The sequence below is a fragment of the Marmota marmota genome, unplaced genomic scaffold, assembly GCF_001458135.2.
Source record: "Marmota marmota marmota unplaced genomic scaffold, marMar, whole genome shotgun sequence".
Lineage (NCBI taxonomy): Eukaryota > Metazoa > Chordata > Mammalia > Rodentia > Sciuridae > Marmota > Marmota marmota.
The window spans coordinates 1285163-1302770 of record NW_025999880.1 but is presented as its reverse complement, the minus strand read 5'-3'; the positions used below and the strand labels follow the sequence as shown (position 1 = coordinate 1302770).

The window sequence follows — 17608 nt, the reverse complement described above, 5'->3', positions numbered from 1 at the left end:
ACCTTTGCTCTGATTTATCCACCCTCATTCAGCCACCCTGTTTCTGATCCACAGTGAAATGGCATAGAAATAACATCATATTCCACTTTTTGAGCATTGGCTGTACGTCAGGCCTTGCACTAAGCCCTTGATGTACATTTTCATTTTCAATCAGTGAAGTGGTTGATGTTATCTGTATTTTATGATAAGAATACTAAGCATAGAGCAATTAAGTAACTTGCCTAAGTTAAGAGCAGGTAGTGGAACTGACATATTTATTTAGGAATGTAACTCCTAATCGCTGTTATTGTTTTTAGAAGTCAGCAAGGATTTTGATATAGATGGGAATAATGTGCCAAATAGAAGTCCCTCAATATACAGAGCTCCTTAATCTAAAACTGGGCTGGAGGATTACCTTTAAAAATTTAAAAATTTCTTTAAAAAATTTTTGGGCTGGGGCTGTAGCTCAGTGGTAGCGCACTTGCCTGGCATGTGTGAGGCACTGGGTTTGATCCTTAGCACCACATAAAAAAATTAATAAATAAAGATATAAAAAAATTTCCCCCATTTCTTTTAAAGAGGTAATCTGTATAGACAAATTTTGCCTATCAGTCATTCACATTGTAGTATGAATCATGGAATACTCAAAAGTGTTCTTATGGTTATATCTTTCTTCTGATTGTAAAAATCTTAGACTCATAAATAGCTTTGAATTCCCATCCAGTGTATTCAGTCCATCTGTTCTGAGAGTTCTGCCTGTCTCATACATACTCAGGCACCTGTTGCCTTTTCCTTAGAGACAGTATCTTTTCCTCTGTAATAAAAATAATACATATTTATGAAATAAAATTTGGAAAATACAGAAAGGACAAAGAAAATTAATCCCATCATGTATTTTTTTTTACAGTTTTATGTGCACATATTCTATACAGATGTATACATATGTTTGATTAACTTTGTATTATAAGCATTTAAATGCCATTAAATATTTTTGAAAACACTTTAGAAACATAATATTCTATTATGGAATATTCATATTAGACATTTAGGTTGCTTTTGTTTTTCTTTCTCTTTAGGTAATGTGCAATGAACATATTTTCATGTTCAGGTTTTGCTTACATCCTTAAAATAGGTTCTTAAGGGGAATTTCTGAGTCAAATGTGTAAGCTTTCTAATAATTCTTGATGGTTGGTACTAATTTATATGTCTCCTTCCCAGCCAGCTGAGGCTTATGTCACTGAACCTTTGCTAATTAGGGAGAATTATCTTATAAAATTTATCTTGTAAAAGTATTTTTTCTTGCTCTTTTTTTTTCTTTTTTCTTTTTTTTTGGTCCTGGGGCTTGAACCCAGGGCCACTTTACCACTGAGATAGATCCCTAGCCATTTTTTTGAGACAGAGTCTAGGTAATTTGCTGAGGCTGGCCTTGAACTTGCTGATCCTCCCACCTCAGCCTCTTTAGTCTCTGGAACTACAGGTGTGTACTGCTGTGTCCAGCATGGAGTTCTGTTTTAATACAGAATATTGTTCAGTGGTCTCCACTTTCTGTTTCCACAGCCTGATTTGATTCGAGGTCTTTTTTCAAGTTCTTATACATATGATCACACCAACAGCCTCTTGATCACCGGTGTCTGATCTCATCAGCTCTGTGTATCTTCAGGCTCCCCTTCCTCAACGACCACATAAAGTGTGCTCCTGCTCCTTGCCTGTAGACTAAGCTCACACTCTTGAGCCTGCTGCCAGGGCCTTCAGTGATTTGTCACCAAGCTATTTCCTTGTTAATCTGTTTCAGCAGCATATGCTGGTGCCATCCAGAGTGGGCCCTGCCATTCCAGGAACCTGCTCCCTGTTCTACCTCTGTCTCTTCGTTCTGCTCCCTCGAGGTCTTCCAGCTCTGTTCCACTGGGTACTCTCCTGTCAAAGTATTCAGTCCTTTGAGTATACCAGCCTTTCCAAGGAGACGTTTGTGATCCCTATCCTGATCTGAGTGGATGGCTTTTTCTGTGTCGAACCCCATTTTATTGCTCCTCTCTAACAGTATTTATTACAGTTCACAAAAACACTTACTAGGGTTTTCTTTCTTGCTTGCTTGCTAAGAATGTTAATTTATAAATTATGCTGGCATAAAATGTTGTCAAGACCAAATGTGAGATTACAGTAAACATAACCATAGTTATTTCACTTATAACTTAACATTGTATTTTTTAAAATATTTTTTAGTTGTAGATGGACATAATACCTTTATTTTTATTTTTATGTGGTGTTGAGGATCAAACCCAGTGCCTTCCACATGCAAGGCGAGTACTCTACCACTGAGCCACAGCCTCAGTCCTAACATTGTATTTTAATTCCAGTTGTGTCTTGCCTTATATAGCATTTTATAGCACAAGTATTACTTACCAAACAGTTTATTTCAGGTCTTTTTCTGGTTGGCGCCATCCCTGTCTATGCTAGGGAACAGGTTCAGCATTCTTAGGTGCAGTGCATACACCCTTAATGCTTACATAAATTGAAATACTTAGCTGGGAGTGGTGGTGCATGCTAGCTGCTTGGGAGGCTGAGGCAGGAGAATGCAAGTTCAAAGCCAGCCTCAGCAACTTAGCAAGGCCTAAGCAACTTAGTAAGATCCTGTCTCAAAATTTTTAATAGATAGATAGTGATTCTTGTGTCTTTTTGTTGTTGTTAAATGAACATAGGCTTTACTAGATTCTTGAGAGTGAAATGTCCTTAATTTTTTGTTTGACAAGTACTGTTTTAAATATAATTTTCACAGATAATTATTTAAATGAAATTAGTGTTTTCACATGGCTGTAAATCTGTTACACAGATTTGCCCATTTCTTGCAAACCCCCAAGCAGTTGATTATAGACTTCCTGTCTGAAATGCCTTTGAAGACTTTCAGCCTATAAGTCTAGGTACAATTTGCTGGTAAGATTTTTTTTTTTTTTTTAAACAGTATAAAAGATGGATGAAGAAGAGTTTCTTGCCTCTTTTATTGAAATCTCTTCGAATCATCTAACTCCTCTAACATACTGCCCTTGGCACTTTGTACAAGTCTGTGTTTTATATGGCCTTCAGTGGAGGTTGCTTCCTGACTGTTTGTGGTGTGTGTCTCTGTGGAGCAACATTGCACTGCTGGAGGGCCAGCTCCCTGTTTTGTTCACAGCTCATGGTCAGCATTGGAAAAATCCCAGAAATGAAGGGTCAAACTTTGGGACTTGTCGTTCCCTGCCCTTTGCTTAAAGGCTTTTTGAGGTTGTTTTTACTTAGGATGGACCCGGGAAAAGATCTTCCAAGAAGACTCTTATTTTCCCATCATTTCCAAGAGTGTATACTGTACACTTTGAATTCTACCATAGGCTTGCTCCTGGCCACCTCTGCCAGGTTTGGTTTCTGGTGACCCTTCTACAAATAGAGGTGTACCCACAGGGCTCTATGATAGACCAGTGACAGCTTAGGTCAGTTTTTTGGACTGCTTTCAGAATTTGTTTTGTTTGAGAAGGAAACAGCTCTGGGGGTGCTGGGGTTGTGGCTCAGTGGTAGATAGCTTGCCTAGCATGCGTGGGGCTCTGGGTTCGATTCTCAGCACTGCATTTAAAAAATAAATAAATAAATAAACAAAGGTATTGTGTTTACCTACAACGAAGAAAGAAATTCTTAAAAAAAAAGAAAAAACAGTCCTAGAAGGGATTCTGTGTATGTTAACAAGCATAGTTACCTTTTGTTGTTTTTGGTGTTGGTAGTAAGTGTCAGACCATAAAAGGACCTGTGTCAAGGGCATCACCTCACTGCTTTGAGTTCCAGTTGCAGGGAGGCACCTAGTAATGGGAAGCTACTCCCAGCTATTCTGGGGAATGAGGTCTGCAGTGAGCCACAGCCACACCTGTGTTGAATCCAGTGTCTCCTCTGGGGAGCAGAACACTTGATAAACTTAGCTCGTTTACCCTCCGGGTACCTCAACGTTAAAGGCAAGAAAGACTGAAAGCTCCTTCTTCTTCTTCAAGATCTGGAAGCATCAGTGAAAAGGGAATCTCTTGCTTGGTGCAGAGCCAGGTGAGGCACTGAAGTCCCTGGGTCTGAAGTCCCTAAGTGGGACTGCCCAGTGGGGGCGGCTGCCGACACTGGAGACTGAGACAGGTCCTGTGTGGTTCTCCTTTCTGCTTCTCAGAGGATGGTGGGGGTTGGGCCTTTTGTCTCTTGAGTGGAATGTGAAATGCTGAAAGAGGAGCAGTTGTTCTTCAGTGCTTTGTGCTCCTTTATAAGAAAGAAGAAATCAATACACATTTTCTCATACACACACTTGGCAGCACTCCGCCTCCTCCACAGCTCGATCCTGCAGTGGAAGGCGCAGCCATGCCCCGAAACAGACTCACCGGCTTCCAGGGGAATAAATGCAGACTACTTATTTTACACTTAGCAATCAAGGTTTTTAAAGGCAGCTATGTAACTGGCTAAGGCCAGCAGACTCCTGAGTGCAGGGACTGGTTGGCAGAGCTAGGACAGTGAACGTGGTGCTGTTATGGATGTCCAGGAGCCGAGGGTCCTGGGCTACTCCCCTGGGGAACGTTTACTGGCAGGTTCAGCAGAGACCTTCCTTTTATAAATTTCTCTGTGGACAAAGGAAGGGAGAAAGTTCTTTGAAGTATGCTATTAGGAACCAAAAAAGATGGAGGTGGCAATTTACATTTTTTTCAGTTAATGTAAGAGTAAACTGTCCAGGGCTGGGGTTGTGGCTCAGCGGTAGAGCGCTCGCCTAGCACATGCGAGGATCTGGGTTCGATCCTCAGCACCACATAAAATAAATAAATAAAATAAAGACATTTTTTTTAAAAAGTAAACTGTCCAAAGAAGAGCCCTATCCCAGGATGGACTTTACTTTTTAATTAGAAAATACAGTATGGATATCTGTAAGTTTGTGTTGTAGTAGTGGCTAAAAGTTAGGTGTGGCCCATGAGTAATTTTTAACAGAATCCGTAATAACCTCACAGTACAGAGTGAGCTCAGTTTTATTCTGAGCAGATTGGGGTGGCCTGAGAGGGTTTGGAGCCCATGCTCTGGCTTGGCCCAGAGGAGGTAGATGGTCAGAGCTGAGAGCAGGCAGGAGGTCATGGGGCAGCATGTGGCGAAAGAAAAAAGAGGAGACCCAACAGTCAAATGTAGGAGGAGGGAGATGAAAGGACAGAGCAGAGGAGAGCCTGCCCTGAACTGGCTGAACTGGCCAGCAGAGCCCAGGGTGGAGCTCTGGCACAGGTAGCTGCGCTGCTCCTGGCTGCTCCTGCGGCCAGCAGCTCAGCTCTGTGTCCTCTGAGCGTTGTGAGTTGCTGCTGCTGCCGCCTTGGGTTGGTTTGCCCATTGCTGCTTTCACATTTGGGCTGGCACTGGGTTTCTAAGCAAATGAGCTCTCCGACTTGGTGTCAGAAGTAATAGCAGTGTGTCTGCCAGAACTCTCTAATTTCTCGGTGCTTTGACCCCCTGGAAGTTAAGGTTAAACTGGAGCTGAGAGATACATCCTGTGCGGCCCCCACTGGCCCTGGATCCCAGGCAGCAGTCCTGAGATGGATACAAATGTAACTGGGTGTCAGTCTCCCCTTCCTCGTGGTTGGGGGAAGTGATTCACGTCTAAGCAGTGAAGCATCCCCTGGCTTCTAACAGGAGCTGTGAGAGGGGCTGCTGTCTGAACAAGGAGCTTCATCTTCCTGAAGCCAGCAGTCACAAAACCGTAAACACAACACCGGCCAACTCTATTGCCAGGATCGCGGTGGCTTGACGTTAATATTAAACATCTCCAGCAAGGCAGAGAGCTCTGTAGCCTGGCTCCAGAATAAAAATAAATAAAAATAGAGAGAAAACCCTGCTAAAAACAGTGAGGTGGTTTGTCGTCTTTCCTTTGTGAGGCCATTTGTCTTCTCTCGCATCAAATCTGTTATAAAACAGTCAAACTGTGAAAGTGGAAATCATCCCAGGAATATGGAATATTAATGCACAGGAGAGGAGCAGCGTCCCTTTTGTCTGAAGAGTGGCTCCTGCCCCCCCTTTTGTAAGCCACCGAGGTAAATTATTTTTCTTTAAACGAATATGAAAGACTTGAAGCTAGTGGTATTGGAATGGTGGAAGTTTCAAGTATTTTTTTTTTTTCCTTTGTTAAAATGGAGTGAATTTCTAACTGATGAATGAGGAGAAAACCTTTATAAATTTAATCCCAGTTCCTTGCCCATCCCTGTTCCTGTCCTCTCTCCTTCCTTCTCCATCCTTTTGGTTCCTTTGTTTGGGGCCTGAATCTGCTTCTTTGAACACTTATAAATCTTGAATCTGTCTGATCTTTAGGAGACAGGCCAGAGGCCGCACGTCACCGTGTGTAATTTAAAGCTGCAGGGCTAAAAGCATTTGCAGAGGTTTGAAGGACCCAGTTCTGACCTGACCAAAAGAGCACATTGGAACAGACCTTCTCGAGTCTCCTTCAAGCCCTGGGAGGATGGTGATGAGAGCAGACACACCGAGTAATTTATGGGCTCCGTTTGCTCCCAGTCTCCTCAGCACCTGGTCCCCTTAGAAATGAGTCATGTACTGCCACCTTGTGGCAGATTCTGGCAGCTGCAGTCTGACTGTCTTGGACCGTCCAATCTGGTGTTCAGCTGGTGTCTGATCCAAGATGATCTGCCTTGTATCCAGATTTAGGTAGGTAGTGATACAGAAGGGGATTCTCTTGAGTCACTACTGTTGCTTTGATAACTTGATCATGTTAAGAAATAGGTCTCAGGTGAGAGAAGATGGCTTTCTTTTACTTTCTTGTTCTGTGCATTTTGGGGGTATGGGGTGTTTTTGTTTTGTTTGGATTTGGTTTGTTTTGATCTGGGATATGTGAGAGTTTAGGAAAGAAACCTGAGATCCGGTCACACGTGGTGGCACATGCATGTAACCCCAGCTGCTTGGGACGCTGAGGCAGGAGATCATAAGTTTGAGGCCAGCCTCTGCAACTTAGCGACACCCTGTCTCAAAATAAAAAGGACTGGGGATGTAGGTCCATGGCAAAGTGCTCCTGGGTGCAATCCCTAGTACCAAAAATAAAATACAAAATAAGTAAATAAAAATTTTTAAAGGACTGGGATGGGGGTGGAGCTCTATGGCAGAGCATTTACCTAGCATGTGTGAGGCTCTGGATTCAATCCCCAGTACAAATAACAACAACAACAACAACAATAAGCCTGTGTTTTCTTGTTGGGGAACATGGAAGGAGGGTAAGGTTCTGACCTTTCTTTGGCTGCATTCGGTTCCTAGGCTTTTCTGCTCTCATGTCCTGTGTGGCATTCTGGGCAGGTGATGCTCTTTATAAGAGCTGTGTCAGGGTCTGCACTTGGACTGCCTTCCCTACAATACCCAGTCTTGAGAACTGAGTTCTGATGCATCATCTGCCCCTGGTCCCATTCCTGGGATGTGCACATGGCACCTGCGTGCCATTTGGATTGATATGTTCCCCTCGTGAGCCAATAGAGACATTCTCACTTACCTTTCTCTCACTTAGAGCCACTGATACTCAGTAGAATTTGGATCTGAGAAGCAGAAGGAATGAAAGATAGAGGAAGGTGCTGTTTCAGTCTCTTGTGTTGTTGGGAAGCTGGCCACAGGCCTTCAGATGGCCCTCTGCAGCACCTCGGGGCTGCTGTGCCTTGTTCCATTTTTCATCATCAAATGATGGTGCAATTTATGTAACAGGGACTTTGCTTAGTACTCTGAAAACAGTATCTTTAAGGAGGGTATGTCACCATCTTACTGAAGAGGAAGCTAAGTTTCAGGGGGCTGAGTAATTCACCTCAGCTCATGGGTGTGGTAAGGACCTGAGCCAGAATCAGAACCACTCTGGCTCCAGATTGCAGCCCCTGCACATTTGGTATATGCTGCATGCCGCGCGGTGTGCCACATAAAAGTGATTTGCTTTGTTTTAGGTGATTGTTTCTAAACTTGCTTTTCCCATTTGATTGAGTATATAACAAAAGAAAGCTATTGTCCCAGGGCTTTTAGGCATCTCTAAGAGGAAAATGGAACAGTGGATAGCCTTTGCCCTCTGGCCCACTTTGGTTTCTGACAATTAGAATGGAGGCACGTGTTTAACTGGAAGAGGATCCCTTTGTTTGATGCCATTAACATATGCCAAGTAATAATTGGAGGGACACCTTTTTCTGTAGGCATGTGGAATGCCTGGGCATATTGGTAGACAGAACAGAAGGGACTAGAGATCTGTGAAGCAGAGAGAAGGGTTTGTTTAGAATACAGGAAGAAGGGCTGAGCTGGAGGTGCTAGGAAAGTTCTGGCCTGCCCCACACAAGGTCCTGGCTTGGATCCCTAGTACTGCCCCATCCTGCAAAAACTGAAAATGCCAATGTGGAGGAGGTGGGGTCCTCTCTACCCACTGCACTGTCTAGACTGTGCTGTCAGTGTGAGGACTGGCTCGGAGGTTCCCGGACCTTTCTGTGGGGCTTCAGCAAGCTGCAGGACTTGGTCAGGCTGGTGGGAAGACTACACGAGAGCGATGGAGGGAAATGCGGCTGGTGAGCCAAGAAAGGACAGATTTAGATAGAGGAAGACACCGGCTAGCTGAGGAGCTGCCACAGCGCATAGCAGTCAGCCTTGCTCCCCTCCTGGTTCCAGGGGATACGGCCATGGGACAAGTCACAGAATAGCGGAGTTGGGTCCAGTATATCTCTCCTGGTAGAACTGGGTATCCCAGACAATTTACTGCAGATGGTCACCTTCCCAACCCAGCTTCTGCTGATCTTTTGTTCTTTGTAATCCTGCACAGCAGCTAACAAAGTTCAAGTAGACATTCAAATATTTTTTATTAATTTATCACACCTGTGTGTTGTATTTTGAGGCCAGGGATCATAAACATCTAGTATGTTTCTAGTACATGTTTATGAACTTCCGCAGCACTAAGTCAGTCGTTTTCAAAACACAAACATTTGAAAAAGGGTGACATCAGTATCATCACCAGTAATTTTTGAAAGCACACATCTGTCGTCAATGGCCATGCTTCTCTGTCAGTGCGGAGGCGCACACGTGGGAATCTCTGCACCAGGCTTGTCCATGCTGACCCTTCTCATGAAATTTGGGTTTGACGTGAGCCCAGGTGGAATTGGCAGGGAGCTCTGGTAGAAAGTCAGAATTAGTCTGCTTTCCCTCCGTGTGCTTTGTCATTTTCCTTGATTCCTTGAGGTATCTGTGCAGGGATTGAGTTAAATGGAAAACAAATGCTGCGCCACTTCAGGGCAAGGCCCTGCGGTGTGCAGGAGAGGAGACTATGAGAAGGGAAGAAGGGCCAGGTGCGCTGGGTGACTGAGGTAGGCACCATCTTGCGAGCTGTGGACTGCTGTCATTCTAGTGGTGAGTGGGGCTTTAAGTGAAATGGGGGTGCACGTGTATAATAATGCATATATTAAGGACTACGCCTTTTCTTATGAAGCAACAAATTAACAATTTTGAATTAAGCAAGGGCAAATTATGTATATAATTTAAATCAGGAAAGCAGCATCACTGTCTTCACTGGTATGTTTGGAGGATTGGCATGAAATACTTACTGGGAGACTGATATACTGTGGGGGGCGCTCTATGGGCCACCCCCGGGGAGTAGTGGAATAGCCATTTTCTTTGCACTGTCCGTCTGCCTCAGGAGTGGGGTGTGGCGACTTGGAGATGGCTTGGTTGGAGGCTTGTCGGCAGGAGGAGGAGCAAGGTCTTTCTGAGAGTAGATAGCAGATGCCTACAGAGTGCCCATGCTGCAAGCTACCGACCTAGCAAACTGAATGCCCTGCACAGACCATTTGCAGGTTTAGTACTCTCCTTTGTACTGTTTGCCCAAATGCCATCGTGAAAGACCACGCTCTGCGTTGCAGTCCTGAGAAAAGCATACGTGGGGAACTGAGAGCACACATGGGTCCTCACATCTGTCTGGGGGCTGCATTGTTATACATGTGCACCCCCATTTCACTTAAAGCCCCACCCACCCCTTGAATGACAGCAGTTCACAGCTTGCAAGTCGTTGCCTATGTCAGTCTCCTTGGAAGACTCATACGATAAAAAGCTGGATTCCAGCACACACACACACACATTCCGTCTTTATGGAAAATGGCTGCTAATCCATGATCATTTTTTTTCCAGAAACAGGTTTTTTTTTTTTTTTATTTATTTATTTTAGTTCTCGGCGGACACAACATCTTGGTTTGTATGTGGTGCTGAGGATCGAACCCGGGCCGCACGCATGCCAGGCGAGCGCGCTACCGCTTGAGCCACATCCCCAGCCCCCAGAAACAGGTTTTATGATAATATAGTAAAAATATTAAATTAGAAAATGCCTCACTAAGGGTTATAAAACCTTACTACACTAGAGATAGGTAATTATCCCCTCTACAGCTTAAATGACAGTTTAAAAGAAATAAAAATGTTAGTGCTCATTACTTGCTTTTGTAGGTTGCAATAAAGGGTAAGTTAAATTTTAATTCAAGGAAGAGCCCCGGCTATCGACCTTCTACCTTAGGTCCAAGTCCTGTTAATTACTCTGTCGCTTATTCTCCTACATGATACTAACATTAATACATTTTCTACAGTGGACATTCCCACTGGCCATTGAGACCCACAGTGTGGAGGGGGGAGGGGAGACAAATCAGGAAAGGTACTTCAGATCAGTGATTCAGATCTTGATTCTTAATGTGATGAGGAGCAGGAATTATTTTTTAAAGAAAACCAAGTTCATTATGCATAGCCTTAAGGGAACCTCAAGTATTAAACTCGACACTTACCCTGGAGAATCAGAGGAAGACAAGGTTAACCTGAAGGATTGATAGTCTGGTCCTCTGCACAGCCAAATCCTGGTTAGGGAAGAAGTGCAGCAGTAGAAGCCATCTGCCTCCTCATCTCCAGCTTTTGCTCGCCTGGTTTCTAGTTTTGTTTTCCTTGGGAAGGTGTGAGGGATTTGGATGTGCTTTCTTTCTTTTCAGATGTTTTGATCTTTCCCTCTGCACTGACGCTAGACCTAGCACCTGTCTGGGTTTGGGGGAGCTCCTAGGCTCTCTACACCTCAGCCTTACTTGGTGTGAGAAGACTTTCCAAATTGAAGATCGGTACAGACTTCGATGGAGTCAGTTTCCAAAGTAGAACACGCCTGTGCCGGAGGTACAGGCCTCCCTCTGCTCAGCCTTCCACAGTTGCCCTTCAGCTAGTGCAAAGCTTGCTGTGAGCCCATCTCTAGAGTGCCCTGGTCCTTGCCCTGGACTAGGAAAGTTCCAGGGCCTCAGGCACAGGCCCATTTGGACATATGGTCCAGGAATTGAGAAAGCCCAAGGACTGGACTAAAAATACTGTGTGGGTCAGATGGCTTCCAGGTCTTTATTTTCAACCAAACTATAGAAGAATGTGAGTTGAGTTGTCAGTTGATAGATTGTTAAAGGTAATTTTTGGAACTGGGGATGTGGCACAGTGGTAGAGTGCTTGCCCAGCATGCATAAGGACTTAGGCTCAATCCCAGCACTACACACACACACACAAACACAAAACGTACTTTTTAGTGATGGGTCACTATGTGATTATTTTTCCCCCATATAATTCAGAAAGAATGAGATGAGAAGAATCAAGGGACATTTTGGTGACAAAACTCCCATTCCTGTCTGGGCACAGTGGCATGCCTGTAATCCCAACTACATGGAGACTAAGGCAGGAGGAGCCCAAGTTCAAGGCTGACCTGGGCAACTTAGTGAGACCCTGTCTCAAAATAATATAAAAAGGGCAGGGCCGGGGATATAACTCAGTGGTAGAGTACTCCTTGGTTCAATCCTCAGTACATTAAAAATTAAAAAGAAAAAAAAAATCCCATTCTTTTCTGCTTGTTCATATGACAGGATTTCTCAGGACATACATCTACAAAAAATAAGACTACAGTTGATGCTAAGCCCTTTTTCATTCTAATGATAGATGATATTCACCCATAGATCCATGAACACTCAACAGGGAAAGCTTCGTTCATATCCATTAAGAGATGTGACTCCAGTAACACTTTATACATTTATATTAAATTTTCACTAAAATTATAATACACTGTTATATTGTTAATATATATAGATTGTATCCTGATAATAATTGTAAGGATAAACCAATCCAGAACAGAATTTTCAATTACTTGAAGACTTGTCTCAAGAAATCAAAATATTTTCATTTTTATATTTTAAATTTTGAAAATTTTAGATGTTTTCCATTTACTTATTTTTGTGGCCAAAAACTATAATAGGGTAATCAATGAAAGAACAATTATATTACAACAAAAATCTATAGGGAAAAGTCAAGTGGAAATGTCAACCTGTTTTTGAAAAAAAAAGATGCTGTAAAATTTCTAAATTAGAGGATTTGATTATGTGTTATTTAAATAAATGATAATGGATATCCAGTCACTGTGGCATAGAAGTTCCATTGGGAGCATTACAAAAGGGTCATGACTTTTAAAAGTTAATAATTACAGCTTTCTCATAATTATATCCTTTGTGACTATGTAAATTTGCTGTGAAAAATTTTATATAGCAACTTAGAATGTGTGAGGGGTGAGAAGTTTTGTAAAAATTGTTTTCAGACTCTTGGCTCTGTCCTCCCAGCTGTGCATGACCACCTAGGAATGCAAAGTCTCGAACCTTGGATGTGACCGAGAAGGGCTGGGCTGAATCAGCAGCTGGAGTCTAGGCAGGTCCTTATCTGGAGCTGCTCCTGGTCCCCAAGGAGGGCTTGCTTGGTCTTCCTCTAGACCAGAAGCACCAGAGGCAGCAGGAGGCCATCGCATTGCTCTTGGTGAGGGATGGCGTGATCTGAAATAGTGGGGGCCTGGAGGGCAGCAGGGCTTGGGTGCTTTGCAGGTGCACGTGGCCGCTGGCTGGTGGGTAGTGGGCGAGGAAGACGTCAAGTTGAAATTGCTTGAGGGTGTTTAGATTGGAATGATCCCTTATTTGTATTCTCCATCTCTCTCTCTCTCAAAATATTTTAAGAACCCAGACCACTCAGCTTCCCAGGTTGCTCTGCCACGAGCAGCTGCATATGTTTGTCAGCTTTGCGCACCTGAGTGTGAAATGATGTTCCATCAAAACATGGGTTCAGCATTTCACTCTCTGCTCCTGACACGTGAACCCCGCTGCGGACAGTAACTGCTGCCTTCTGCCCTGGCGCTGCACTGCTATTGCAGCGCAGAGTGGAAGCATTTGCTGGGGGTAATGATGGGGTCTGGTGCAGGCAAGCAAGGCGAGGCTGGAAAGAGGGTAGCTTGAAGGCTAAATAGCACTGCGCCTCTGCTTCTCCCTCTCATCAGCCCGCGTCCTCTTAAAGTCATACTGTCCTTTCTGTCATGGCAACTCTCCCCTTCATGCCGTTTAATTTTTCTGTTGTTGAAATGGCTAGTGAGACTTGTTTTATTGGCAAATAGGCAGGCCCCGAGCGTGATGAAGTGAGGCCGGCAGGGCCTCGCTGCTCTCCTGTGATGGAGCTGGCGGCCGGGAGGGGAGCTGCCTGCGCTCATTTGCATTTGGGCTGAGGCCGCTCTTCACCTTTGTGGGGCTGTCTGGGCTGTGGAGAGCGAGGCAGACAGATGTGTGTGGCAGGGAACAAAAGAGGCTGGAGCTCAGGGTGAGCCTGCTCTTTGTCTGCAGGCCGTGGGGCTGGTTGGCAGTTCGGGGAAGGGTGGCAGCAAATACTCACTGTAAAATGGCTGTAGTAAAACTGGGACCCGCTGTTTCCTAACCCACGCGCTCCCTGCCTCCCTGTGGGTCCCCAACATGAAAGGCTAGTTTATATTTCTGTTTTCTTCTTTAAGGTTTTCACTTTTTTAAGGCTTTGGTATGCCATTCCCATCTCCCGTGTCCTGATTATGGTGCTTCTGTTCCTCTCCGTCACTAAAAACAGGGTAACTTTAAAAAAAGACTAATGAATTTTTGTGTTGAATTCTTGTGAAAAAGAGCTGTTGAACGACGGAGGTTTTTGTTTGTAAAGTCAGGTTTGCCAGTGATAGCTTTCAGCACTTTTAAAAGCCTATTTCTTGATAAGATGGCAGACAGTATTTTTAGTCAGATCTGAAAATATCAGAGCTGCCATGGCCTCTTACTGGGGCTGCTGACTCACCCTGGTCAGCTGCGTGCCTGCCTCAGTTGGCTGTGTCCCTGGGGCCCTCTCATCTCACATGGGTCCCACTTGCTTGGAGCCTCGAGGCCCCTCCTGACTGCAGGGAGAGCTGCATGGTATGTACAGGGGAGAGGGCCCTGCAGCGTCCATCCTGCAATGGGCAGGGTCCCTCCACACACACCCTTGAGATTTTCCAGTCCTTGGCAGATGGCTTTGGCCAGATGTGTATGTGTTGCACTTAGTAACAGAGACAGAGGTTGGGTGTGGTAATTGACTGTATTTTCAGGAACCCAAGACTGACATCTTAGGAGTTTTAAAAATGTCAAAACCCAACTTTTGAAATAAATTAGCCAATCAAATTATTTATTAGATTGAGACCAGAGAAGCTGCTGGGGGAATGGGGAAGGTCTTGGGTCTACGCCTGAACTACTGCACATGTGATAGTAATTGGAATCTTGTTGCTGGGTCATTTTCATTGTTTTTCAAGTACTGCCAAGTCCAAGAAAATGTATGAAAACTAAATTATATCCCCCTACATCCCATGTCTGATTGAATCCTCCTCATGGCGTGGCCGTCTCATACATCCTATTAAAATATTCAATCTTGTTTTCTTACTTGAAGAGCCTGTCTGTAAAGGGCAGACTTAGAGAAAACTCATTCCCTAGAGACAGGGTATCCAGGCACACTGGACTGTTTACATATTTTACTATTTGATTGGCTGCGTCTGGATTTCTTCCTCTCGTTGTATTTGTGAATAAGAGCTGTGAGGTGCATTTTTTAATTACATGGCTGTGTTTTCAATGGAAGGAGCAGATGAGAGTATTTCCCAGCTTCTTAGTTTCTTTTAACCTTGAGAAGTTAACTGGTGTGTTAACTAATTTGTTTTGTTTGTCTTCTAGGACAGAGTTGTATCGATCTCTTTTTGGCCAGCTCAACCCTCCTGACGCCGGCCTTGGGGATTGATGTCGTCTGTCTCCTTTGCCCTGGGCCTCCCTGCACCCCGCCAGTCCTGCCGGCTGCTCACCCAGGAGGCAGCTGTGATTCCATGGGGCTGAGCGGCCAGGGAATCCCTGGGAAGGTGCTCTGCCCGGAACGTGTGCGTAGTGCCTGCAAGGGCACCTCCCCGTGTCCTTTAACCATCACAAATAAAGACTATTGTCACTGCTGCTGCCACGTGTGATTTCTTAAGCAGCACACAGTAAGTGTGATTTAGGTCTGTAGCAGGAAGACTCCTTTGTTGGGAGGGGTTTTATTTTTTCCTAGTTAAACGGCCCCCTCTTACAATATAAGCCCATTCGTCCTAATGGACCCTTAGGTGGTTGCTGGTTTGGGGCTGTTGTGAGTAATGCTGTGGTGAGCATGGAAGTGCAGATGTCCTTTCAACTTTTTTTTTCTTCTTTTGCAGTACTAGGGATTGAACCCAGGACCTTGGTGCATGCTAGGCAATCGCCGAGCTGTATTCTCGGTTCTCATTTTTTATTTTGAGACAGGGCCTCACAGTTGCTGGCCTGTTCTAAACTCCCAAACCACCTGCCTCTGCCTCCTGAACAGCTGGGATCACAGGCATGCGCCATCACAGCTGGCTCCCTTCAAAATGTCTTTTGAGTCTATACCCAGAAGTGGGCTCGATAGTCATAGGAGGTCTGTTTTTCCTGGGCTTTGTGTATGTGTGGTGCTGGGCTCAGATGCAGAGCCTCCACATGCCGAGCATGCACTCCATTACTGAGCTGTACCCCAGCCCTATTTAAGTTTCTTAAGACCTCTTCTGTCCCCATAATGGCTATGCTAATTTACATGCCCATCAAAAGAGTGGAAGGGCTCCCTTTTCTCCCCATTTTTGCCAACACTTGTTATCTTTCATCTTCTTGATAACAGCAAATTAACAGGTATGGGGTGATATTTCAGTGTGGTTTTGTGCTTTTCCAGTTCAGGAGTAGCACCCAGGGCCTCAGGCAGACCAGGCAGTGCCTCCCTCCCCCCCCCCCCTAGCCCTGCATCATTTTAGTCTCTACTTTTCATCTTGTTGTGTCTCTTTGATTTATTTGCATTTTCTACTTGCCTCCTATTATCCTTTCAATATCCCCAGTCTTTCCTGTCTGTCTGCCAGTATGAAGTCTTATTTTCCCCATCAGATTATTCACTTCTGGAGGGCCAGGATGGCCATGTGCCTCATTTGTTTCATGACAACATATGTCACGTCTGGGTCACTTTTCTTTACTTCCCCCTGAATTGCCGACTGAAGCAGGGCATCCTATCACCAAACTACGTCCTCAACTTAGGGCCTCACTAAGTCACCCAGGGTAGCTTCAAATTTGAGATCCTCCTGCCTCAGCTTCTGGAGCAGCTGGAATTGCACTGTGCCAGGTTGGTTCTTACTTCTCACGTGTGGTTTTAATTTGCATTTCCCTAAGGATTAGTAACGCTGAGCATTTCTTAATGAGTCTGTTAGAGTTTCGTATATCTTCTTCTGAGGAATTTCTGTTCATGTCCTTTGTCCATTTTTTTTAAAAGGGTTATTTGTCTTCTTGCTGTTGAGTTGTTTGAATTTCCTGTGGATGGTTGGATAAATACAATGGGGCCTATATACACAATGGAATACTATTCAGCTTTTAAAAAGAAGGAAATTCTGTCATTTGTGACAACATAGATGAACCTGGAGGATATTATACCAAGCTGAATAAGCTGGGCACAGAAAGACATACCACATGACTTCATGTGGAATCTAAAAAAGATGAACTCAGAAGTAAAGAGTAGAATGTTGGTCACCAGAGGCTGGGGGGGTGGGGGGGCTGGAGGACAGACTGGGGAGATTATTGGTCAAAGGGTACAAAGCGTCAGGCGGAATAATTTTTGAGATCTATCACACAGCAGAGTGACTATGGTTATTAATAACATATGCCATATTTCAAAATAAGTAAATTTCAAGCTTCTCACCACAAAGAAATGATAAGCAAGGCAAGTGGTAGATTTGTCAAATATTTGGTTCAGTCATCCCTCATTATATACCTGCGTTAAATATCACATATTACTCAATGTATACAATTAGGATTTTTCAGTTAAGAACAATATTAATTTTGGTGCTGGGTAATGGTGGTGTGCGCCTGTAATCCCAACCACTTGGGAGGCTGAGGCAGGAGGATCAAAAATTGGAGGTAAGCCTGCCTGGGCAATTTAGCAAGAACCTGTCTCAAAAAAATAAAAAGTACTGGGGATGGAGCTCATCGGCAGAGCACTTGACTAGCATGTGTGAAGCCCCGAGTTAATCACTAGAATTGCAAAATGATAATAAGACTAATTTTGGAATGGGAATGGGGCTCAGGGGTAGAGCACTTGCCTAGTGTTCATGAGGCCCGGGGTTTGATCTCAAACTGAAAAAATATATATTCATTTTTAAAGAACTTCACAAAAGAAAGAATTCTGGGGCAGAATGCTACATGAGTGTATGTTCGCTGGTTTATTAGGACTCTTAGAACAGGGAATCCCCCCCCGCCCCCCC

General features: G+C 44.2%; 1 protein-coding gene across 1 annotated transcript in view; it reads left to right on the top strand.

The window, feature by feature from the left end:
- The window catches only part of Aatf (apoptosis antagonizing transcription factor), a 106418-nt gene extending 91140 nt beyond the window's left edge, over nucleotides 1-15278 (top strand). The window contains exon 11 of the mRNA XM_048787183.1: nucleotides 15012-15278. Within this exon, the coding sequence (XP_048643140.1) occupies nucleotides 15012-15075 (64 nt within the window). The 3' untranslated portion in view covers nucleotides 15076-15278. The remainder of the gene's footprint in view (nucleotides 1-15011) is intronic.
- The last annotated feature ends 2330 nt before the right edge of the window (nucleotides 15279-17608 follow it).